We start from the raw sequence: 23,733 nt of genomic DNA, 5'->3' as shown, positions 1-23,733 counted from the left end.
GAGTGTACCCAGAGGGCTTTTGCACATCACTCTTGCTGTGGACACTGAGGCAGGGAGGGGCAGGGATCATCCTCCCCTCTTCTGCTGAAGCCTCTGGGAAACTTGGAGTGGCTTGGCCCCGGGATAACCCCCCCTGGGAGGTGGGTTCTGGATTCTCAGACCTGTGCTTCCTTCCCTTGTGCCCATCTGTGTTTTCTGCCCAGGAATGCACAGATAGTGTGGAGATATGGCTGAAGGACAACCTTGGCATCATCCTGGGGGCCTGCACAGGTGTTGCTGTTTTAGAGGTGAGTCACTCCCTGGTGTGCCCCCACTGAGAGGCACAGCTGGTGTGGCAAGTGGTGGCCACCCTGGCTGAGTGGCAGCCTGCCTCTTGGCTGTGTCCACCTGGAGCTTTCAGCTGCTGCTCTCATCCACTGGGTTGCAAATGGAACCATTGGTGCTTCCTGCTGCTGTTTGATGCTTGCCAGCTCCCCAGGCAACACCTCACTTCTGAGGCCCCACTTGTTGCCTTTAAAGGCCCAGCTAGGCAGACTGGAGGTGAGGGCACGTCTTCTCCATCCCAATTACTGTCCTCTCCTTCAGCTGGAGACCAATCTGTTCACCTCTGTGGTGCCACTGTATCACAGCATCATAGAATGGTTTGGGTTGGAAGGGGCCATCCAGTTCCAAGCCCTGTGCCATGGGCAGGGACACCTTCAACTAGCCCAGGTTGCTCAAGACCTTGTCCAGCCTGACCTGGAACACCTCCAGGGATGGTCAGGGAGCCCTCCACAGCCTCCCTGGGCGATCTGAACCCTTTCCAGTGTGTCCCCACCCTCCCTGTAAAGAATTTCTTCCTACCCTCCAGTCTCAGTCTCCCCTCTTCCAGCCCAAAGCCATTTCCCCTTGTCCTGTCCCTCCCAGGCCTGCTCAGAAGTCCCTCCCCAGCTTCCTTGTCTCCTCCTCTGCGTTCCGGAAGGCTGCTGGAAGGCTCCTCCCTGAGGAGACCACTGTGCTGCGCTCCCCTCTAGCATCCTCCTTCCCCTTTGACCTGCCTGGTTGCTGATTCCCTTCCCTTTCTTGCCTGCAGCTGCTGGGGATGGTGCTGTCCATTGCCCTCTGCAAGAACATCCACAGCGAAGACTACACCAAAGTGCCCAAGTCCTGAGGCGGCCGACGCCGGCGGCACCGCGCGGAGAGGGGCAGGCAGAACCTCCCTGCTCCCACCCAGCCTCTCCAAGCCTTGAGCATCCCTCCTGTGACATCCCATTTCTGACACCACTCTGCTAAGAACTTGTTAGAACCTGCAATACAGCCTGATCTGCTGGCAGTAGGGTCCTCAGACCACCTGCACCCGGCCTCTGGATTATTTCTCCTTCAAGAGGCAGAACTGCCCTGCCTCGTGGCACCTGAGGCAGCAGCTGAGCTGAGGGGACGATGCTTTTGCTGCCTGCTCCATGTCCATGCTCTTCCAGAGCTCCATTCTGCAGCCCCCTGGACACAGAACACCTCCCCCACCACCATCTCTCCCCACACCTCTCTTCCCCTGCCCCTCCGAGGAGTCCTCTCTTTGTCCCTTGAGCCAGGATTGCTGTTGAGATCCCAGTGCTTTGGTAGCTTCACCTACTTCACTGCCCTGTGGTGGTAACTAGTTGTGCTCTCTAGGCCTTCTCCTCCCTTGCACTTAGCCTGATTCAGCTGCTACTGTGCACCTGCATAGGAGTGCTGCCCTCATGCTCACTTCTGCTGCTGGAGACAGCCTTCAGTCAAGCTCCTCCCTTTTGAGCATGATGAGAAGCCACCAGGAGGGAGCCAAGCCTGCATAGTCCTAGCATGGCCTGGCAGGTCATGGAGGTGCTCTGGTGAGGAGCCACCAGGAGGGAGCCAAGCCTGCATAGTCCTAGCATGGCCTGGCAGGTCATGGAGGTGCTCTGGTGAGGAGCCACCAGGAGGGAGCCAAGCCTGCATAGTCCTAGCATGGCCTGGCAGGTCATGGAGGTGCTCTGGTGAGGAGCCACCAGGAGGGAGCCAAGCCTGCATAGTCCTAGCATGGCCTGGCAGGTCATGGAGGTGCTCTGGTGAGGAGCCACCAGGAGGGAGCCAAGCCTGCATAGTCCTGGTGTGGCCTGGCAGGTCATGGGGGTGCTCTGGTGAGGAGCCACCAGGAGGGAGCCAAGCCTGCATAGTCCTAGCATGGCCTGGCAGGTCATGGAGGTGCTCTGGTGAGGAGCCACCAGGAGGGAGCCAAGCCTGCATAGTCCTAGCATGGCCTGGCAGGTCATGGAGGTGCTCTGGTGAGGAGCCACCAGGAGGGAGCCAAGCCTGCATAGTCCTGGTGTGGCCTGGCAGGTCATGGGGGTGCTCTGGTGAGGAGCCACCAGGAGGGAGCCAAGCCTGCATAGTCCTAGCATGGCCTGGCAGGTCATGGAGGTGCTCTGGTGAGGAGCCACCAGGAGGGAGCCAAGCCTGCATAGTCCTGGTGTGGCCTGGCAGGTCATGGGGGTGCTCTGGTGAGGAGCCACCAGGAGGGAGCCAAGCCTGCATAGTCCTGGTGTGGCCTGGCAGGTCATGGGGGTGCTCTGATGAGAAGCCACCAGCAGGGAGCCAAGCCTGCATAGTCCTGGTGTGGCCTGGCAGGTCATGATGGTGGTGCTCAGCTGCCCCTGGGATAGGTTCCTCCTGGATCTGACACTTCAATGTTTCTCCTATTTGCCTCTTTACCTTTTTCCTCTTCCCCTGAGAGTGCTCTGCTGGCTCTCTGCTGGCTCCTCTCTTCAGAAGCTGCTCCACAGCATGGCCTCAGCCCCAGGCTGGTTCTGCTGGTTGCATTCTTGGGTTGCCTCTGTTAGAGAGGTTCCAGTTGGCTTGGTCCCTCTCCTGCCCCCTTGCTGAAGGTGACATTCATTAGAGGTGGGGTTTCACCATGAACATGGAGGTGTCTGGGTCACTGAGATGGATCTTGGAGGTGCTGCTGCTGCCCAGTTGAGGCCCTGTGCTCCAGACCCAGGCATCAGTTGCTTTTATTTCACTTGCCCAGACTTCTGAGTGCAGTGTGGTCTGGAGCTGGGGCTGCGTCCTCTGCTCTGTGCCCCAGGGGAAGCCCTGCAGCAGCTCAGGGGCTGGGTCTGCAGTCCCTCAGGCTGGGTGGGTTCTGTGCCCAAGGGCTGAGCTCTCTGCTCTCTCCAACCAGTGGCCAGCAGCAAGGAATGGAGTAGAGCAGCAGTGAGGAGGACATGGATGTGGATGAACTCCCCCAGATAAGGAAGCTGGGTGCAAATCCTCCTTCTGAGAGGTGGCTTGGCCACCACAGACCTTCTGCAATGGCACATGGGTGCAACAGGACAGCAGGAAGCTGTGTGAGAGAGAAGGGGATGGTCCTTGCCCTAGACCTTGCTCCAAGGTACTTGGTGAGGGAGCCTTTGCCTTACTGAGGAGGTCCCAGGGCTCTCCTGTCAGGGGTGGGGTTGGTGGCAGTAATCCTAGTTGCAGGGGCTAGCTTCACTCCTTGGTTTTCCTGCTGGGAAGAAAGGCCTTGTGCAGGGGATCAGGGCCCCTGTCTCTGGGCTGGTGAGAGGGGCTGCAACCTGGGCAGCTGGGCTTTGGTAGAGGGCTGCTTAAGGCTTTGCCCCCCTGCCCCCCTCCTGCAGAGCCCCTTCCAGCTGAGCATTGCTCTGGCAGAAGGCCCCTCCACAGCAGCACTGCTGCCTTGCTCCTGTAGCACAGAGCCTCTTCCTCCCACCTGCTCCTGGCAGGCTCTGGCTGGGTTACAGCTGCCAGTGCCCAGCAGCAAGCAAGGAGGAGCCCAAGCTGGCTTTCCTCTCTGTTCTCATCTGGTTTGAGCACTATCTTCCCCCTGGCAGAGGTGCATGGACAGACACAGAAGTCTCCAGAGGGTGAATGTTTCTGTAATAAAGACTTGACTGAAAAACAAACCCAGGAGGAGCCCCAGACAAACCCCAACATCATCTCTCTCTCTATCTCCCTGCCTACAACTTCTGCCCTGCAGGGGCTTCCCCTCCACCCCCTCCATGCAAACTGGGGGCAAGGGGCAATGGATGGAAGCTGCAGCCCTGGGGGCTCCACCTCAGCTTGAGGAGGAACTTCTGCCCTGTGAAGGTCCCAGAGCCCTGGAGCAGGCTGCCCAGAGAGGTTGTGGAGTCTCCTTCTCTGGAGCCTTCCCAGCCCTGCCTGGATGTGTTCCTGTGTGCCCTGTGCTGGATTCTCTGCTCCTGCTCTGGCAGGGGCTTGGAATGGAAGATCTCCAGAGGTCCCTTCCAGTCCTTCCCATCCTGTGAGCCTCGTTCAAGGGGGCTAAAGGCCTGCCCAAAGCTTGAGGTCAGTGGACTGGGAAGACACTGCCCAGCAAACAGAGGTGAGCACCACCTTCTGTCTGTCCTAGAGCCTTGGCTTGTGATGTGTGTCTGCCCCAGGGCGAGCTGAGTGGTGGCCCTGCTGCCTCCCAGGTGAAGTCATCTCTGTGTGAAGATGTCACTTCACATCTGCCCAGAAGCCTGCTGCTGCTCCTTGGGCCCAGCTCATCACCAGAAGGGAAAGGGACTGCACATCAGGCCAGCACTCAGGTGCAGCAAGGAAAGTGTGGCCAGCAGGGCTGGGGAGGTTCTGCTCCCCCTCTGCTCTGCCCTGCTGAGACCACAGCTGCAATCCTGTGTCCAGCTCTGGCTCCCCAGTTCCAGAGAGACAGAGACCTGCTGGGGAGAGGCCAATGGACCCACCCCTGCAGACCCCTCTAGAGCTTTACAGGCCTCTACAGCCCACATGCAAACCCACACAGACCTTGCCAGACCCCTACAGACTGCTGGGGTCTGCAGGGGTCTGTAGGGGTCTTCAGGGTTCTGCTTGGGTCTATAGGTTTCTGTGGGGGTTTGTAGGGGTCTGCCAAGGTCTGTTGGGGTCTCTACAGCCACCTCCAGACCCCTGTACACCCCTGGAACCTGCTGCAGACCCCTCCAGACATTTAACATACCCATACAGACCCCTGCAGATCCCAAAAGACCCCTGTAGACCTCTAGGGATTCCTCCAGCCCTCCACAGACCTCTGTTAGATCCCTGCAGCGCTCTACAGACCTCTGCTCGTGCCTGGAGACCCCTGCAGGCCTCTACAGACCTCCACAACCCCTCCAGACATTTAACAGACCTGTACAGACCCCTGCAGACCCCTGCAGATCCCATCAGACCTTTGCAAACCCCTACAGACTTCTACAGCCCCCAACAGACCACTCCAGACCTTAACAGGCCCCTGCAGACCTCCACAGACCCCTCCAGACACTTCAAAGGCCACCCCAGATGCCTTCTGCAGACCCCTCCAGACATTTGACAGACCCCTGCAGAACCCACCCATGCCTTTAAAAGACCCCTACAGACACCTGCAGACCTGTACAGACACCTTCTGTAGACCTCTAGAGACCCCTCCAGGACCCTGCAGACATTTACCATTCCCCTCCAGCCCCCTCCAGATGTTTAAAAGGTCCCTCCAGATCCTGCAGACCTCTACAGACCCCTACAGAGCTCTGCACAACTCTGCCGAGCCATAGGGAACCCTGCAGCCCTGTACAGACCCCTGTAGGGTTGGAAGGAGCCTCGAGGATCATCCAGCTGCCTCCCTGCCAAGGCCAGGGACACCTCACACTAGAGCAGGCTGCTCACAGCCACATCCAGCCTGGCCTTATCCAGCCTCATCCCTGGAGGCTTACCACCTCCCTTGTGCCGCTGGGCAGCAGCAAACCTCCAGGCAAGGCTGAGCCCACCCTGGCTGCCCACAGCAAGGTGCCAGCAGCTCGGTGCATTGCCTTTGCCCAGGGCTGAGCAACGAGGTCCAGCTGCACACAATGAAAAGTCACCCTGGGGGTGCCAAGCCTCCCTCCGGGGTGCCTTCAGCATGAGCACCACCTGGGCTCGCCCTTCTCCCACCCTGCTCTTTCCTCTCACAGCTGCAAGCTGCCTGTGGGCTGGCTGTGTTTTCCCCTGATGTTCCTTGCATTGCCACCGGGCTGGGACAGCTCCCAGCTGCTAAGGGAGGGGACGGCAGGGCGAGGTGTGGCCTGCAGCCCTGCCCGGCCGCTGATGCCCTTCACCAGCCTCACCTCAGCAGCGAGGCGGAGCCCCACACCTGCGGAGAGCTGCAGTGCCCACAAGTGCACACGGGGTGGCAGCACTGAGAAGTCAGGAGGAGGCAACCCTGTGGTTACCTGGCAGTGCTGCAGCGCCCTGGAGGCTTGTGCTGCCCCTCCCTGCTCAGTGCTGCCACCCTGTGGTTACCTGTCAGTGCTGCAGCGCCCTGGAGACTTGTGCTGCCCCTCCCTGCTCAGTGCTGCCACCCTGTGGTTACCTGTCACTGCTGCAGCGCCCTGGAGACTTGTGCTGCCCCTCCCTGCTCAGTGCTGCCACCCTGTGGTTACCTGTCAGTGCTGCAGCGCCCTGGAGACTTGTGCTGCCCCTCCCTGCTCAGTGCTGCCACCCTGTGGTTACCTGTCAGGGCTGCAGCGCCCTGGAGGCTTGTGCTGCCCCTCGCTGCTCAGTGCTGCCACCCTGTGGTTACTTCTCAGCGCTGCAGCGCCCTGGAGACTTGTGCTGCCCCTCCCTGCTCAGTGCTGCCCCTCCCTGCTCAGTGCTGCCACCCTGTGGTTACCTGTCAGTGCTACAGCGCCCTGGAGGCTTGTGCTGCCCCTCCCTGCTCAGTGCTGCCACCCTGTGGTTACTTGTAAGCACTGCAGCGCTCTGGAGACTTGTGCTGCCCCTCGCTGCTCAGTGCTGCCACCCTGTGGTTACCTGTCAGTGCTGCAGCGCCCTGGAGACTTGTGCTGCCCCTCCCTGCTCAGTGCTGCCACCCTGTGGTTACTTCTCAGCGCTGCAGTGCCCTGGAGACTTGTGCTGCCCCTCCCTGCTCAGTGCTGCCACCCTGTGGTTATTTGTAAGCACTGCAGCGCCCTGGAGACTTGTGCTGCCCCTCCCTGCTCAGTGCTGCCACCCTGTGGTTACTTCTCAGCGCTGCAGTGCCTTGGAGACTTGTGCTGCCCCTCGCTGCTCAGTGCTGCCACCCTGTGGTTACTTGTAAGCACTGCAGCACTCTGGAGACTTGTGCTGCCCCTCGCTGCTCAGTGCTGCCACCCTGTGGTTACCTGGCAGTGCTGCAGCGCCCTGGAGACTTGTGCTGCCCCTCGCTGCTCAGTGCTGCCACCCTGTGGTTACCTGTCAGTGCTGCAGCGCCCTGGAGACTTGTGCTGCCCCTCGCTGCTCAGTGCTGCCACCCTGTGGTTACCTGTCAGTGCTGCAGCGCCCTGGAGACTTGTGCTGCCCCTCGCTGCTCAGTGCTGCCACCCTGTGGTTACCTGTCAGTGCTGCAGCGCCCTGGAGGCTTGTGCTGCCCCTCGCTGCTCAGTGCTGCCACCCTGTGGTTACCTGTCAGTGCTGCAGCGCCCTGGAGACTTGTGCTGCCCCTCCCTGCTCAGTGCTGCCACCCTGTGGTTACCTGTCAGTGCTGCAGCGCCCTGGAGGCTTGTGCTGCCCCTCGCTGCTCAGTGCTGCCACCCTGTGGTTACCTGGCAGTGCTGCAGCGCCCTGGAGACTTGTGCTGCCCCTCCCTGCTCAGTGCTGCCACCCTGTGGTTACTTGTAAGCACTGCAGTGCTCTGGAGACTTGTGCTGCCCCTCCCTGCTCAGTGCTGCCACCCTGTGGTTACTTGTAAGCACTGCAGCGCCCTGGAGACTTGTGCTGCCCCTCCCTGCTCAGTGCTGCCACCCTGTGGTTACCTGTCAGTGCTGCAGCGCCCTGGAGGCTTCTGCTGCCCCTCGCTGCTCAGTGCTGCCACCCTGTGGTTACCTGTCAGTGCTGCAGCGCCCTGGAGGCTTGTGCTGCCCCTCGCTGCTCAGTGCTGCCACCCTGTGGTTACCTGTCAGTGCTGCAGCACCCTGGAGGCTTGTGCTGCCCCTCGCTGCTCAGTGCTGCCACCCTGTGGTTACCTGTCAGTGCTGCAGCGCCCTGGAGGCTTGTGCTGCCCCTCGCTGCTCAGTGCTGCCACCCTGTGGTTATTTGTAAGCACTGCAGCGCTCTGGAGACTAGTGCTGCCCCTCGCTGCTCAGTGCTGCCACCCTGTGGTTATCTGTCAGTGCTGCAGCGCTCTGGTGACTTGTGCTGCCCCTCGCTGCTCAGTGCTGCCACCCTGTGGTTACTTCTCAGCGCTGCAGCGCTCTGGAGACTTGTGCTGCCCTTCGCTTCTCAGTGCTGCCACCCTGTGGTTACTTCTCAGCACTGCAGTGCCCTGGAGACTTGTGCTGCCCCTCGCTGCTCAGTGCTTCCACCCTGTGGTTACTTGTAAGCACTGCAGCACTCTGGAGACTTGTGCTGCCCCTCGCTTCTCAGTGCTGCCACCCTGTGGTTACTTGTAAGCACTGCAGCACTCTGGAGACTTGTGATGCCCCTCGCTGCTCAGTGCTGCCACCCTGTGGTTACTTGTAAGCACTGCAAGTCTATAGAGACATGTGCCACCCCCTCATTGCTCAGTGCTGCCACCCTGTGATTATTAGTCAGCACTGCAGCTCACTAGGGATGTGTGCTGCCCCTTCATTGCTCAGTGCTGCCACCCTCTGTTTAGTTGCCAGCATTGCAGTTCCCTAGACATGTGAGACTCATCCTCACTTCTCAGTGCTGCCACCCTGTGGTTACTTGTCAGCACTGCATGTCTCTGATGCATGAGAGAGGTGTCCTGCTCTTCAGCCTGATGCTGCTCCTCTTCTCGACGCCTTTTGCCTCACCCTTCCACAGCAGACCTCTTCATTCCTCTGTGCCAGCTGCTGCCAGTGATGGAGGACACAGTTAGGCCTCAGTAGTGCCAGTTCCTCCCTGCCTGAAGGAAACAGGGATGCCTACAGCCCCACAGGGAGCTCTCCCAGGACACCACCTCCACAGGCAGCTACCTGCCCACAGACACCCCCAGCTCCCCAGACTCCTCCCGCTTCAGCTTGTCTCTCCCAAGCAGCACACAGCAGACTTCCAGTCGGGACTGGAGGTGGGCACCGAGGTGGGCACCCTGGGCAATGGAGCTGGGCATGCAAAGCAGCGGCCAGAGCGGCCACACGACCCTGCCTGCAGGGGGCTGGAGCCGCTGCTGCGTAGCAAAGCGCCCGGGATGCCAGGGCACTGACCGGGTCCTGACCTACAGGGCAGCCCTGGACCCAAAGGCCCATGGAGGCTTCTTCTCTCTGCTTCAGGGGCATCGTGACCCACACCCAGATAGCTCCTGGGTACCCCACACAGGCTGCCAGCTGAGGGCAAAGGCGCTCGGACCACCACGCCGCTTACGGGCGGGTTGGCACCCAGGGAGCTGAGAGCTTGGCCTGGCCCCGCAGCTACAGGCAGGAGACTCAGCAGCCAGGCAGTGCAGCATCACAGCCAAAGGCTGGGGGGCTGTGGCCCCAGCCCTGGAGGCAGGGCAGACACACGCTAAGCCCCACACACCCTGGCCCCACACTTCTGAAAGGCTGGGGCCAGGCATATCCCCCCTGATTACAGGAGGGGTCCCTCCTTGAACCTCCTGTGGGGCAAGGGCAACACACAGCCCTGTGTACAGGGTGGCCACTCTCAGCCCAGCACTCCCAGGACACCCCACAGAGAGCCACAGGCTCTGGCCTGCACCCCACTTACGGGCCAGCCCTCCTGGCTGCAGCACAACACCACCTCTTCAGGAGCCCAGGGACTGACCTCAGCCCTCTCAGGGCCAGGGAAAGCTTGTTCCTGTTAGCTGCCTAAAGCAGCCTCCCTCCCCAGCCCTGCTTACAGGGACCTCGGGCTGCTCCTGGGGACCAAGAGGGACAGAGGGCTCCACAACTCTTCACACAGGCCCCGAGTGCAGGGCTGTTAGGCTGACAGGGTGCCAAGAGAACAGGCTGCCATGAAGGCAGAGAGACCCAGGCCCTGAACTACAGGTGGGTCACCTTGCCCACAGTACAACTAAGCAGCTTTGCTGTGTCCTTCCACTCAAAGGTTCATCTCAAGGAACTCACCGTTGCTTGCTAAAGCTCCACTTCATTTGCAGTCCTTTTTTATTCCAAACTTTACATCCACTGCCTTGTTACCTTATCTTCTCTGGTCACCTTTCACAAGAAAGGCTTCTTCAAACATATCTGTAGGAAAAGGAAGAAAAGGGAAGGTGTGGCCCCACTGCTGAATGAAGAAGCAGCCCTGGTACCTGAGGCTGCAGAGAAGGCAGAGTTGCTGAATGCTGCCTTTCCTTCTGTCTTTACTCCTAAGGCTGACTCCCCTATTAAGCCTAGACCCTGGATGAAGAAGATGACTGGAAGAGGAAGGACCTTCCACTAGTCAGTGAAGACTGGGTTAGGGATCAGTTATATAAACTGAACATCCATAAGTTCATGGGGCCTGATGAGATAGAATAGAATAGAATAGAATAGAATAGAATAGAATAGAATAGAATAGAATAGAGTAGAATGGAATGGAATGGAATGGAATGGAATAGAATGGAATGGAATGGAATGGAATGGAATGGACTAGACTAGAATAGAATAGAATGGAATGGAATGGAATGGAATGGAATAGAATAGAATAGAATAGAATAGAATAGAATAGAATAGAATAGAATAGAATAGAATAGAATAGAATAGAATTGGAATGGAATGGAATGGAATGGAATAGAATGGAATAGCATTAACTAGGTTGGAAAAGACCTTTGAGATCATGGAGTCCAACCTATCACCCAACACCATCTGATCAACTAATACACCCAAGAGTGTTGAGAGAGCTGGATGACATTGCTGCTCTACCACTCTCCATCAGCTTTGCAAAATCCTGGCAGACAGGAGAGGTGCCTGAGGGCTGGAGGAAAGCCAGTGGCACACCAGGCTTCAAAAAGGGCAAGAGGGTCCAGGAAAGCACAGACCAGTGAGCCTCACCTCCATCCCTGGAAAAACGGAGCAGCTCATCCTGGAGGCCATCTCTAGGCACTTGGAAGAAAAGAAGAGGAACAGGAGTAGTCAGTATGGATTTACCAAGGGGAAATCAGGCTAGCCTAATCTGATAGCATCCACTTTGGCCACAACAGCCCCAGGCAGTGCTACAGGCTGGGGGCAGAGTGGCTGGAGAGCTCCCAGAGAGGGACCTGGGGGTGCTGATTGACAGAAACCTAAACATGAGGCAGCAGTGTGCCCAGGTGGCCAAGAGGGCCAATGGCATCCTGGCCTGTATTAGGAACAGTGTGGCCAGCAGGAGCAGGGAGGTCATTGTGCCCTGTGCTCAGCACTGGTTAGGCCACACCTGGAGTCCTGTGTCCAGTTCTGGGCTCCTCAGTTTAAGAAGGACATTGAAACACTTGAAGGTGTCCAGAGAAGGGCAACAAGGCTGGGGAGGGGTCTGGAGCACAGCCCTGGGAGGAGAGGCTGAGGGAGCTGGGGTTGCTTAGCCTGGAGAAGAGGAGGCTCAGGGGAGACCTTCTTGCTCTCTCTAACTCCCTGAGGGGAGGCTGTAGCCAGGTGGGGGTTGGTCTCTTCTCCCAGGCAAGCAGCACCAGAACAAGAGGACACAGTCTCAAGCTGTGCCAGGGGAAGTTTAGGCTGGAGGTGAGGAGAAAGTTCTTCCCAGCCAGAGAGATTGGCCATTGGGATGTGCTGCCCAGGGAGGTGGTGGAGTCCCCATCCCTGGAGGTGTTCAAAAAAAGGATTGGATGTGGCACTTGGAGTACCTCCCAACCCCAAACCATTCTATGTGTCTGTGGCAGTCCCCCTGGCTGGCAGCCCCTGCGTGCGCCCTCGGCGCGCAGCGTTGTTATTCTGCTGGGCAGCAGCAGGGGGCAGCATTGCGTGCGGCTGGAGCGGGCTGGCGGGGCCCGGCGCTCGGCTCCCCAGGCTCGGTGCGGAGCAGAGGCTGGAGCAAGGGCTGCGCTGGGCTGCTCTTACCTGTGAAAAGAAATGCCTCGCAGAAACCGAGTGTGCCTTCCTGTGAGTTTTGAACTTACAGACGTGCAGAAAAGAAGGAGGCTGAAGGCTGGGTGCACAGAGCAGTGTTTTCATGTGTGGAATTCATGGGTGTATGCCATCAGATAAACGTGGATCAAAGGGGCTTCATCAGCCAGAGTCAAACATCCTTGTCCTTGATTTGACTTCTTGACACTCAGGCTTTTGTTTGCTTGCTTACCACAGTGCCACAGAACTGCTGATACCTACTGATGACTTGGTCACGGTCTGCATTTCCTGGAGAGAGAAAAGAAGGGAATGGAAGCAGGCTGGCACTTGACAAGCAGCACAAGTCTAAGCTAAAGGGAGTGATGAGCCTTACCATGGGCTCACCAATGCAGCTGTGGGAGCTCTCACAGTACCACAGTACATTAGCAGTTGGAAGGGACCTCCAGAGAGCATCCAATCCAAGCCCCCTGCCAGAGCAGCAGCACCCAGGGCAGGCTGCACAGGAAGGCATCCAGGTGGGGTTGGAAAGGCTCCAGAGCAGGAGGCTCCACAACCTCTCTGGGCAGCCTGCTCCAGGGCTCTGCCACCCTCACTGCAAAGAAGTTTCTCCTCATGCTGAGCTGAAACCTTCTCTGCTCAAGTTTGTCTCCATTGCTCCTTGGCTTATTGCTGTGCACCACCCAAAGGAGCTTGGCCCCCTCCCCTTGCCCCCCACCCCTCAGCTACTGATAGACATTGATCAGATCCCTCTCAGCCTTCTCCTCTCCAGATGAAACAGCCCCAGGGCTCTCAGTCTCTCTTCATAGGGGAGATGCTCAAGTGCCCTAAGCATCCTCCTGGCTCTCCCTTGGCCTCTCCCCAGCAGGTCTCTGTCTCTCTGGCACTGGGGAGCCCAGAGCTGGACACAGGATTGCAGCTGTGGTCTCAGCAGGGCAGAGCAGAGGGGGAGCAGAACCTCCCCAGCCCTGCTGGCCACACTTTTCTTGCTGCCCCCCAGGATCCCCTTGGCTCTCTTGGCCCCCAGGGCACATTGCTGTCCAACTTGTTTAAAAGATACCATTGTGTGAAGCTTAGAGGTTTGCTCCCCTAAGCCCCAGTGGTTTACTTTTTGTTTTGTGAAGCTCTTTCTTGGTGTTTCTTCAGAGCTGCTGAAGCATACAGTTGCATGGCAGCTCTGTGAATGTTTGGCACTTTAAGGACTCTGTGTTCTAAAGGGCTTAGTGTTCATTCTGTTTACTCTCCTGGAGACCAAGCATAGATTAAACGAAGCAGGGGAGAATTCCTCCTGAGCTCATTCTTGCTCCCTGGACACAGCAGTGTGTGCTCTTCCCTCTCCTGCACTCCCCTCTGCAGTAGTAGGGTCTCAGTGCACATGGCTTCAGTGCAGCCCATGCTGGGCCAGGCTGTGTGCTGGGGTGGGAGCCCTGTGCAAGAGGAGAGCGAGTCCTGCTGCCCCTGTGCCACTTGATGCTCTGTTTTACAACGGGGCTTTGCAGTACATGGAGCTTGAGGCTTGAGTCTGGCACAGAAAGACAAAGGAAGGAGCAAAATAACTTCTCTTGGTGTGGTTTTTTTTTTCCACAGACAGAGCCAGGACCTTACTTTTGCAATGGGGATTTTCATTCTGTTGTTTGCAGTGCCCTAATCTGCACAGTTTGAAAGCCAGAACTCTTGGCTTTTGCCAGCTTGGGGAGTGAGACTGGAGGGTGGGAAAGAGCATGCTCATCTCCTTCCTGTGAGTGTGATGGCTGGGCTAGGCAGGCTCAGATAGCCAACAAACTAAATGTAAAGATAACATCAAGGGAAAAGATCCCAAGGCAAAACTTAGCATTTTAGCCCCAGCCATATTTGCACACTGAAAGATGATTTATTCAGGCAGGGAATGCTGTGGTGCTGAGGTGAATCCAGTGCAAGCAGTTAACTACCTGGGAAGAATGATGTGGAAAACCTTGGGACCCAGTTCCCAGGGTTTTCAGCTAAGATCCAGCCCAGCAGTGGGGTTGGGAGTGGGTGTGGGGAAACCATTAACAGGTCCTGCAGAGGCAGTACCCCAGAAACATAGTGAAGGGAAGTCCCCAGCTTCCTTCACAGCAGTGTGCCTCTGTGCCCTGCAGACTGGCATTGTGTGGGGACACCCAAAGCAGCCTCCACACAGATGCAGATCACTATGGTCCAGCTGGGAATCTGTGAATCTTGTCTCTTCCCAGCCTCTGCTCAAGCTGAGCAGCTGTGGTTGGTAGAGGACATTGCTCAGCTGAACACAACAGATGTCCCTGCTGCTTTCTGCTTGCTCCAGATGTGCAGGTTACAAGAGACTCATCCTTTTGCAGCTGCTAGAGCAAAGGCATAACTAGAGGCACAGCATGGTTTCATTTGGAGTTTCATGCCATCCTTCCCAGCACTGTGTCTCAGCATTGTGCAGGTTGAAGCTGAACATAGCTTTGTTGTTGTTGTTGTTGTGCCTCAGTGCCAGGCAAGGTCATGGAGCAGTCATCTTGAGTGCAATCACACAGCACTTACAGGATGGCCAAGGGCTCAGGCCCAGCCAGCATGGAGTTAGGAAGGGCAAGTTCTGCCTGACCAACCTGAGCTCCTTCCATGCCCAGGTGACTGCCTGGTGGCTGTGGGGCAGGCTGTGGATGTGGTCTGCCTTGACCACAGCAAGGCCTTTGACACCATCCCCCACAGCAAACTCCTGGCCAAGCTGTCAGCCCCTGGCTGGGACAGCAGCTCTCTGAGCTGGGTGAGGAACTGGCTGGAGGCTGAGCCCAGAGAGTGGTGGTGAATGGTGCCACAGCCAGCTGGCAGCCAGGCACCAGTGGTGTGCCCCAGGGATCAGTGCTGGGCCCCATCCTCTTTAACATCTTTATTGATGATCTGGAGGAGGACATTGAGTCCAGCATCAGCAAATTTACTGACAACACCAAGCTGGGGGCAAGAGTTGAGCTGCTGGAGGGTAGAGAGGCTCTGCAGAGGGACCTGGCCAGGCTGGGCAGATGGGCAGAGGCCAAGGGCAGGAGATTGAACACATCCAAGTGCCAGGTGCTGCACATTGGCCACAACAACCCCATGCAGAGCTACAGGCTGGGGTCAGAGTGGCTGAGAGCAGCCAGGCAGAGAGGGACCTGGGGGTGCTGGTTGGTGGTAGGCTGAATATGAGCCTGCAGTGTGCCCAGGCAGCCAGGAGGGCCAATGGCATCCTGGCCTGCATCAGGAACAGTGTGGCCAGCAGGAGCAGGGAGGTCATTCTGCCCCTGGACACTGCACTGGTTAGGCCACACCTTGAGTCCTGTGTCCAGTTCTGCGCCCCTCAGTTTAGGAAGGAGGTTGACTTGCTGGAAGGTGTCCAGAGAAGGGCAACAAGGCTGGGGAGGGGTTTGGAGCACAGCCCTGTGAGGAGAGGCTGAGGGAGCTGGGGTTGCTTAGCCTGGAGAAGAGGAGGCTCAGGGGAGACCTCCTTGCTCTCTCCAACTCCCTGAAGGGAGGTTGTAGACAGGCAGAGGTTGGTCTCTTCTCCCAGGCAGCCAGCACCAGAACAAGAGGACACAGTCTCAGGCTGTGCCAGGGGAGGTTTAGGTTGGATGTGAGGAAGAAGTTCTACACAGAGAGAGTGATTGCCCATTGGGATGGGCTGCCTGAGGAGGTGGTGGAGTCATCATCACTGGAGGTGTTCAGGAGGAGACTTGATGGGATGCTTGGTGCCATGGGTTAGTTGTTTAGGTGGTGTTGGATTGGTTGATGGGTTGGACATGATGATCTTGAAGGTCTCTTCCAACCTGGTTTATTCTATGTATTCTATGTGTACAAACAGCTAATCACAGCTCACAGGATGTTAGGGCTTGGAAGGGACCTCTGGAGATCTTCCAGTCCAACCCCCCCCTGCCAGAGCAGGAGCAGAGAATCCAGCACAGGGCACACAGGAACACATCCAGGCAGGGCTGGGAAGGATCCAGAGAAGGAGACTCCACAACCTCTCTGGGCAGCCTGCTCCAGGGCTCTGGGAGCCTCACAGGGCAGAAGTTCCTCCTGATGTTGAGCTGGAACCTCCTGTGCTGGAGTTTCCATCCATTGCCCCTTGTCCTATCCCAGGGTGCAGCTGAGCAGAGCCTGTCCCTGTCCCCTCCCTCCTGACCCCCAGCCCTCAGCTGTTGATCAACATTGATTCAATGCCCACTCAGGCTTCTCTTCAGCTCCTGTATCAAACACACGATTGCCATAGATGGGAAGCAGGAAATCATGATTTATTGTTTCAAACAGCAGTCCAAAACCTCAGAGTGAAACAGAACAAAAAGCAAAGCAAACCAAACCAAACCAGACAAACACAAAAGATAACCCAGAAGAGATTGCAGTGATACGTAATCATGTGCAAGCACAGGTGAAGCTAAGCCTTGGCACAGATTAAAACAAAGCTCTGTGTTTAAACCAAACTTGAAGCAAAGCCCCAGGGCACCATGAGACTCACAGGAGTCCAAGCATTCTTTTAACCCCCCACCCTGTGTGCATGAAAAGCCTCTCCAGGCTACTCTGAATCGTTCTGGAGGGATGCAGCAGCAATGTGCTTTGCCTCGAGCCTCAGCCAGGCTCCTGGGCACCCTAAGAAGGTGTGGCAGGGCAGGGTGCTGCTGCCTTACCCACCAGGTCCAGCTCCACATTCAAAAAACACCTGGGGGACATCAGTCCTGTCCCTGGCTCTGAGCAGTGAGAAGGCTGCTGATCAGCTCCCCTAGCTGCTGCCTGCCACAGAGGTGCAGGTTCCTGTGCTTCAGACTCACCCGCGGATGCAAGCTTTGTGCTGCCAAGAACTGAGGGGCAGGGAAAGGATGAGTTGATCTGAGCGCTCTCATGGCCTTCTGCATGGGTGTCACTCAGTGACAGGTGCTACAGACCAGTGTTTTGGCAGGAGCCAGGTGGCCAGAATGGTCAGTGCAAGGAGCAACAGCCTCAAAACGACAGTGCTGACGCAGTACTGGTCCCATGCAGGTCTGTCCCAGTCTGGATGCCACCCAGAATCACCTGTGAGCAAAACAAGTTACTGGCTTTCGAGTATGACTGAACCCTTGGGCAAGAAATGGAAGCAGTAACTCTGCTGATACTTACTGATGACTTGGTCACGGTCTGCATTTCCTGGAGAGAGAAAAGAAGGGAATGGAAGCAGGCTGGCACTTGACAAGCAACACAAGTCTAAGCTAAAGGGAGTGATGAGCCTTACCATGGGCTCACCAATGCAGCTGTGGGAGCTCTCACAGTACCACAGTACATTAGCAGTTGGAAGGGACCTCCAGAGATCATCCAATCCAAGCCCCCTGCCAGAGCAGCAGCACCCAGGGCAGGCTGCACAGGAAGGCATCCAGGTGGGGTTGGAAAGGCTCCAGAGCAGGAGGCTCCACAACCTCTCTGGGCAGCCTGCTCCAGGGCTCTGCCACCCTCACTGCAAAGAAGTTTCCCTGTTCCAGCTTGTACCTGTTGTTTCTTGTTTTATTAGTGCACGCCACCCAAAGGAGCTTGGCCCCCTCCCCTTGCCCCCCACCCCTCAGCTACTGATAGACATTGATCAGATCCCTCTCAGCCTTCTCCTCTCCAGATGAAACAGCCCCAGGGCTCTCAGTCTCTCTTCATAGGGGAGATGCTCAAGTGCCCTAAGCATCCTCCTGGCTCTCCCTTGGACTCTCCCCAGCAGGTCTCTGTCTCTCTGGCACTGGGGAGCCCAGAGCTGGACACAGGATTGCAGCTGTGGTCTCAGCAGGGCAGAGCAGAGGGGGAGCAGAACCTCCCCAGCCCTGCTGGCCACACTTTTCTTGCTGCCCCCCAGGATCCCCTTGGCTCTCTTGGGCACAGGAACACACTGTTGTTCCATGCAGAACTTGCTGCCCCCCAGCACTCCAAGGTCTTTCTCCATGGAGCTGCTCTCCAGCAGGGCAGTCCCCAACCTGTCCTGGTGCCTACTTTTATTCCTCCCCAGATGCAGGACTCTGCACTTGGCCTTATTGCACTTCATGAGGTTGGCCTGCCCCCAGCTCTCAGCCTGTCCAGATGTCACTGGATGCTAGCACAGTCTGACAGCTGTCATCCAACTCCCCCCAGTTCTGTATCCTCAGCAAACTTGCTGAGGATACTCTCAATCCCCTCATCCAGGGATGTTTCTTTCCAGGAAGAAGCAAAACCCCACTGCCCAGGAAAGCCCTGCAGTGGCTTTTGGAGCTTTGCTGAGAAGGGCTTGATCACACTGTAATGACTTCTACCAGTGGGTGGGATAGAGAGGATGCTCTCCTTGGGGTGTGCTCCCCAAGATCACTTTGTTAAGGGACATTAATCAGTCCCATGCATCAGGGACTCCCTCCCATTCTTGTGCTGCTGGTGTTTAAACAGTACCTTCCCTCTCTGTTAGTCCATCTGAGGTCAGGTGCTGGGGAAAAGTCTGATTGAACCCTCAGCCTCCCCCCCAGGCAGGTGTCCCCAGCACCATGCCTTGTCTTCCTTATTGCAGAAGGTCTCCTCTGCTCCTAGCTCCATCCAGGCATATGGGAGCCAAGTGCAGGAGAATCAGGTGGGCTGCTGGGGGACATGCCTGTGAAGGGTTCTCGTGGTGAGCCTAGCTCTCCCCACACTTAGGGGAAAGCAGATGGCTTGGCTGACGTTCACTGGAGCGAGCAGCTCTTGGCAGTGCTGTGGCAGCTCTCTCCTCCCACAGTGGCACGGCTGGGGATGGGGCAAAGCTGGCATGGAGCCAGCAGCTCAAGCTGCAATGCATGTGCTGGGTGAGACTCTGGAGCCCCTGGGAGAGGACATGCACCCCACAGTCTCACAGTCTCACAGTATAACTAAGGTTGGAAGAGACCCCAAGGATCATCAAGTCCAACCTGTCCCAACAGACCTCACAACTAGACCATGGCACCAAGTGCCACATCCAATCTCCCCTTGAACACCTCCAGGGACGGCAACTCCACCACCTCCCTGGGCAGCACATCCCAATGACGAACGACTCGCTCGGTGAAGAACTTTCTCCTCACCTCAAGTCTAAACCTCCCCTGGCACAGCTTGAGACTGTGTCCCCTTGTTCTGGTGCTGCTTGCCTGGGAGAAGAGACCAACCCCCTCCTGTCTACAACCACCTTTCAGGTAGTTGTAGAGGGCAATGAGGTCACCCCTGAGCCTTTTCTTCTGCAGGCTAAACAACCCCAGCTCCCTCAGCCTCTCCTCACAGGGCTGTGCTCAAGGCCTCTCCCCAGCCTTGTTGCCCTTCTCTGGACACCTTCAAGTGTTTCAATGTCCTTCCTAAACTGAGGGGCCCAGAACTGGACACAGGACTCAAGCTGTGGCCTAACCAATGCAGAGTCCAGGGGCACAATGACCTCCCTGCTCCTGCTGGCCACACTATTCCTAATACAGGCCAGGATGCCACTGGGCCTCTTGGCCACCTGGGCACACTGCTGGCTCATGTTTAGGCAGGTGTCAATCACCACCCCCAGGTCCCTCTCTGTTTGGCAGCTCTCAGCCACTCTGACCCCAGCCTGTAGCTCTGCCTGGGGTTGCTGTGGCCAAAGTGCAGCACCTGGCACTTGGACTTATTAAATGCCATCCCATTGGATTCTGCCCATAATACCCCCTTCTGCACTTCCCATTCCTGCAACCCCTTCTGCACTCCCCATTCCTGCAAGCAGTACTTCTGGCACTGCTAAGAACACCTCGAGCTGCAGCCACTTGATCTTCTCTATCATGCTGTCCAGCCCCCGCAGACCAGGTTCCATCTCACACCCCCTCTCTGCCCCCCTCCCCTCTCTCTGTGCATTGCTGCTCACTTGGCTCAAATACTGCAGGGTTTCTGCCTGCATTTAGGAAGGGGCAAGCGCTGTGCCTGCCTCCTGCCAGGATCTTCAGTGTGCTCTCTCCCTGTCTGCCCGTGCCTGGGGAGGAGGCTTGGCTGACTTCTACTTACGACACAGCTGCTCAGCGCACAGCTCGCCGCCGCAGCCCCTGCACGCCGCTCCCGTCTCGTATGGGTGCCTTGGATAATTCCCCCTGTGAAGGAAAGGGACATTGGCCTCAAACCAGCCTTGGGAGGAGAACATTAGTACCTCCTGCTGATTAGCCTTCAACCTGGGTTTTGCTTTGCTATAGTGTGGCCAGGCAGAGTAGGGAGGTGGTTCTGCCCCTGTGCTCAGCACTGCTGAGGCCACACCTTGAGTCCGGGGTCCAGTTCTGGGCCCCTCAGTTTAAGAAGGACACTGAGAGACTTGAAGGTGTCCAGAGAAGGGCAACAAAGCTGGGGAGGGGTCTGGAGCACAGCCCTGGGAGGAGAGGCTGAGGGAGCTGGGGTTGCTTAGCCTGGAGAAGAGGAGGCTCAGGGGAGACCTTCTTGCTGTCTCCAACTCCCTGCAGGGAGGATGTAGCCAGGTGGGGGTTGGTCTCTTCTCCCAGGCACCCAGCACCAGAACAAGAGGACACAGTCTCAGGCTGTGCCAGGGGAGGTTTAGGCTGGATGTTAGGAAGAAGTTCTTCCCAGAAAGAGTAATTGGCCATTGGAATGTGCTGCCCAGGGAGGTGGTGGAGTCACCATCACTGGAGGAGCCTGGATGAGGCACTTGGTGCCATGGTTTCGTTGATCAGATGGTGTTGGGTGATAGGTTGGACTGGATGATGTTGAAGGTCTTTTCCAACCTGGTAAATTCTATTCTATTCTATTCTATTCTATTCTATTCTATTCTATTCTATTCTATTCTATTCTATTCTACTCTATTCCATCCTATCCTATCCTATTCTATTCTAGCCTAGCCTAGCCTAGCCTAGCCTATCCCATCCCATCCTATCCTATTCTATTCTATTCTATTCTATTCTATTCCATCCCATCCCATCCCATCCCATCCCATCCCATCCCCTTCTCTTCTCTTCTCTTCTCTTCTCTTCTCTTCTCTTCTCTTCTCTTCTCTTCTCTTCTCTTCTCTTCTCTTCTCTTCTCTTCTCTTCTCTTCTTCTCCTCTCTTCTCTTCTCTTCTCCTCTCTTCTCTTCTCTTCTCCTCTATTCTATTCTATTCCATCCTATCCTATCCTATTCCATCCTATCCTATCCTATCCTATCCTATCCTATCCTATCCTATCCTATCCTATCCCATTCTATTCTATTCTATTCTATTCTATTCTATTCTATTCTATTCTATGCTGTTCTATTCTGTTCTGTTCTGTTCTATTCTACTCCAGTCCATCCTATCCTATCCTATCCTATCCTATCCCATTCTATTCTATTCTATTCTATTCTATTCTATTCTATTCTATTCTGTTCTGTTCTGTTCTGTTCTGTTCTACTCCAGTCCATCCTATCCTATCCTATCCTATCCTATCCTATCCTATCCTATCCTATCCTATCCTATCCTATCCCATGCTATTCTATTCTATTCTATTCTATTCTATTCTATTCTATTCTATTCTATTCTGTTCTGTTCTGTTCTGTTCTGTTCTGTTCTATTCTACTCCAGTCCATCCTATCCTATCCTATCCTATCCTATCCTATCCTATCCTATCCTATCCTATCCTATCCCATCCCATCCCATCCCATCCCATCCCATCCTATTCTATTCTATTCTTTCTCTGTTTTGGGAACCATTTCCTCCCTCCAAACACATGAACAGATGGACTGATCTAATACATATTCAGGTTGTGGGAGGGGAGGGACAGGGCCCACAGCCTGCGAGGGGTCGGCAGGGGGAGAGCTTACGCCGGTCCGTAGTTGCAGACGAAGTGCGCTGCGTTGGTTATGGAGGAGTATCCCACGCTGGGGCAGAAGTGGACAGCACAGCCAACTTTGTAGCTTGTAGCCCAAACAACCTGCAAAGACAGGTGGGTACACCAGTGGCAAGAGCTTTGTTTCAGCATCTAAGCTGTATGATGTATCAGTGCTGGGCCTCATCCTCTTTAACATCTTCACTGATGATCTGGATGAGGGGGTTGAGTCAGTCATCAGCAAGTTTGCAGATGACACCAAGTTGGGAGCAGATGTTGGTCAGTTACAGGGCTGAAGGGCTCTGCAGAGGGACCTCGACCGACTGGACAGATGGGCAGAGACTAATGGCATGGCTTTTAACAAGTCCAAGTGCCAGGGGCTGCACTTTGGCCACAGCAACCCCAGGCAGAGCTACAGGCTGGGGGCAGAGTGGCTGAGAGCTGCCAAACAGAGAGGGACCTGGGGGTGCTGATTGACAGCTGCCTGAATAGTGTGGCCAGCAGGAGCAGGGAGGTCATTGTGCCCTGTACTCTGCATTGGTTAGGCCACACCTTGAGTCCTGTGTCCAGTTCTGGGCTCCTCAGTTTAAGAAGGACATTGAGAGACTTGAAGGTGTCCAGAGAAGGGCAACAAGGCTGGGGAGAGGCCTTGAGCACAGCCCTGTGAGGAGAGGCTGAGGGAGCTGCGGTTGCTTAGCCTGGAGAAGAGGAGGCTCAGGGGTGACCTCATTGCCCTCTACAACTACCTGAAAGGTGGTTGTAGACAGGAAGGGGTTGGTCTCTTCTCCCAGGCAACCAGCACCAGAACAAGGGGACACAGTCTCAAGCTGTGCCAGGGGAGGTTTAGACTTGAGGTGAGGAGAAAGTTCTTCACTGAGCGAGTTGTTCGTCATTGGGATGTGCTGCCCAGGGAGGTGGTGGAGTCCCCATCCCTGGAGGTGTTCAAGGGGAGATTGGATGTGGCACTTGGTGCCATGGTCTAGTTGTGAGGTCTGTGGTGACAGGTTGGACTTGATGATCCTTGGGGTCTCTTCCAACCTTAGTTATACTGTGAGACTGTGAGACTGTGATGCAAAATCGAATCCCTAGAGCCATGGTTCCAAGCCATCCTGCTCTGTCACAGCTGGGGGTGGTGGCCGAGGGCTTGCATGGCACTCACAGAGTCATAGAATGGTCTGGGTTGGAAGGGATCTCCAAAGCTCATCCAGTCCAACCCCCCTGCACTCAGCAGGGACATCCTTCACTAGAGCAGGCTGCCCAGAGCCTTGAAGAGCCTCACCTTGAATAACTCCCAGGATGGGGCCTCAACTACCTCCCTGGGCAACCTGTTCCAGTGTTCCAGCACCCTCATGGTAAAGAACCTGTTCCTAACATCCAATCTGAATCTGTTCTTCTCTAGTTTCAAACCATTGCCTCTTGTCCTATCACTATAGGCCTTTGCAAACAGACCCTCTCCAGCCTTCTTGTAGCTCCCTTCAGATACTCTATTAGTTCTGCCTGGAGCCTTCTCTTCTCCAGGCTGAACAGTCCCAGCTCATTCAGCCTGACCTCACAGGCTATGGGGCAAGGCTATGTGGTAAGATGCTTCTACATGGTCTAGTCATGAGGTCTGTGGTGACAGGTTGGACTGGATGATCTTTGAGGTCTCTTCCAACCTCGGTGAGACTGTGAGACTGTGATACATTTCTGTGTACCTGGAGCCCCCAGTTAAAACAGACTGATTCTCCTTCAGTTGTGCTCAGATCAAAATGAAATGTAAACTTCAACCAAAGACACTCAGCTGCCTGAAACAGTGCATCTGAAACTGCATGATGGGAGCCCCCCAAAGTTCTGCAAACAACTAAGAGCCAAGAAAGCTTCCTGTGTTCCCCTCTTACCCCTTTTTCACCTCAATGGTCAAATTTGACTCCAACATCATTCTGGTTCTTAGGTGACAGTATTTAGCTCTCCTTCTCTGGGAAAAATGCACCCATGATGCTTGCAGAGCTGCAGGCATCTCTTATGTGCCAGTATTCCCCAGTCCACAGCATGGAGGGGCTGCCTGCCAGCACTGGGACCTCCTCCTAGCATGCACTGCAGCCTGCAGCCATTGCCTAGTTTCTGACCACTGGGTG

The 23,733-nt window shown here is 56.0% G+C and overlaps 2 protein-coding genes across 2 annotated transcripts in view; one reads left to right on the top strand and one right to left on the bottom strand.

The window, feature by feature from the left end:
• CD82 (CD82 molecule) overlaps positions 1-1,821 on the top strand; it is a 37,919-nt gene extending 36,098 nt beyond the window's left edge. The window contains exons 7-8 of the mRNA XM_054162167.1: positions 204-287; positions 1,073-1,821. Of these exons, the coding sequence (XP_054018142.1) occupies positions 204-287; positions 1,073-1,150 (162 nt within the window). The 3' untranslated portion in view covers positions 1,151-1,821. The remainder of the gene's footprint in view (positions 1-203; positions 288-1,072) is intronic.
• A 14,889-nt stretch (positions 1,822-16,710) lies between these two features.
• Positions 16,711-23,733, bottom strand: part of LOC104302564 (glioma pathogenesis-related protein 1) — a 14,333-nt gene continuing 7,310 nt past the window's right edge. The window contains exons 3-6 of the mRNA XM_009903082.2: positions 21,615-21,724; positions 19,842-19,924; positions 17,007-17,033; positions 16,711-16,922 (exon numbers count right to left, since the gene is read on the bottom strand). Coding sequence (XP_009901384.2) covers positions 16,771-16,922; positions 17,007-17,033; positions 19,842-19,924; positions 21,615-21,724 — 372 coding nt within the window. The 3' untranslated portion in view covers positions 16,711-16,770. The remainder of the gene's footprint in view (positions 16,923-17,006; positions 17,034-19,841; positions 19,925-21,614; positions 21,725-23,733) is intronic.

The sequence above is a fragment of the Dryobates pubescens genome, chromosome 5 (assembly GCF_014839835.1).
Source record: "Dryobates pubescens isolate bDryPub1 chromosome 5, bDryPub1.pri, whole genome shotgun sequence".
Classification (NCBI taxonomy): Eukaryota; Metazoa; Chordata; class Aves; order Piciformes; family Picidae; genus Dryobates; species Dryobates pubescens.
The sequence above is the reverse complement of the archived record's forward strand: the minus strand, read 5'-3'. Positions and strand labels throughout refer to the sequence as shown.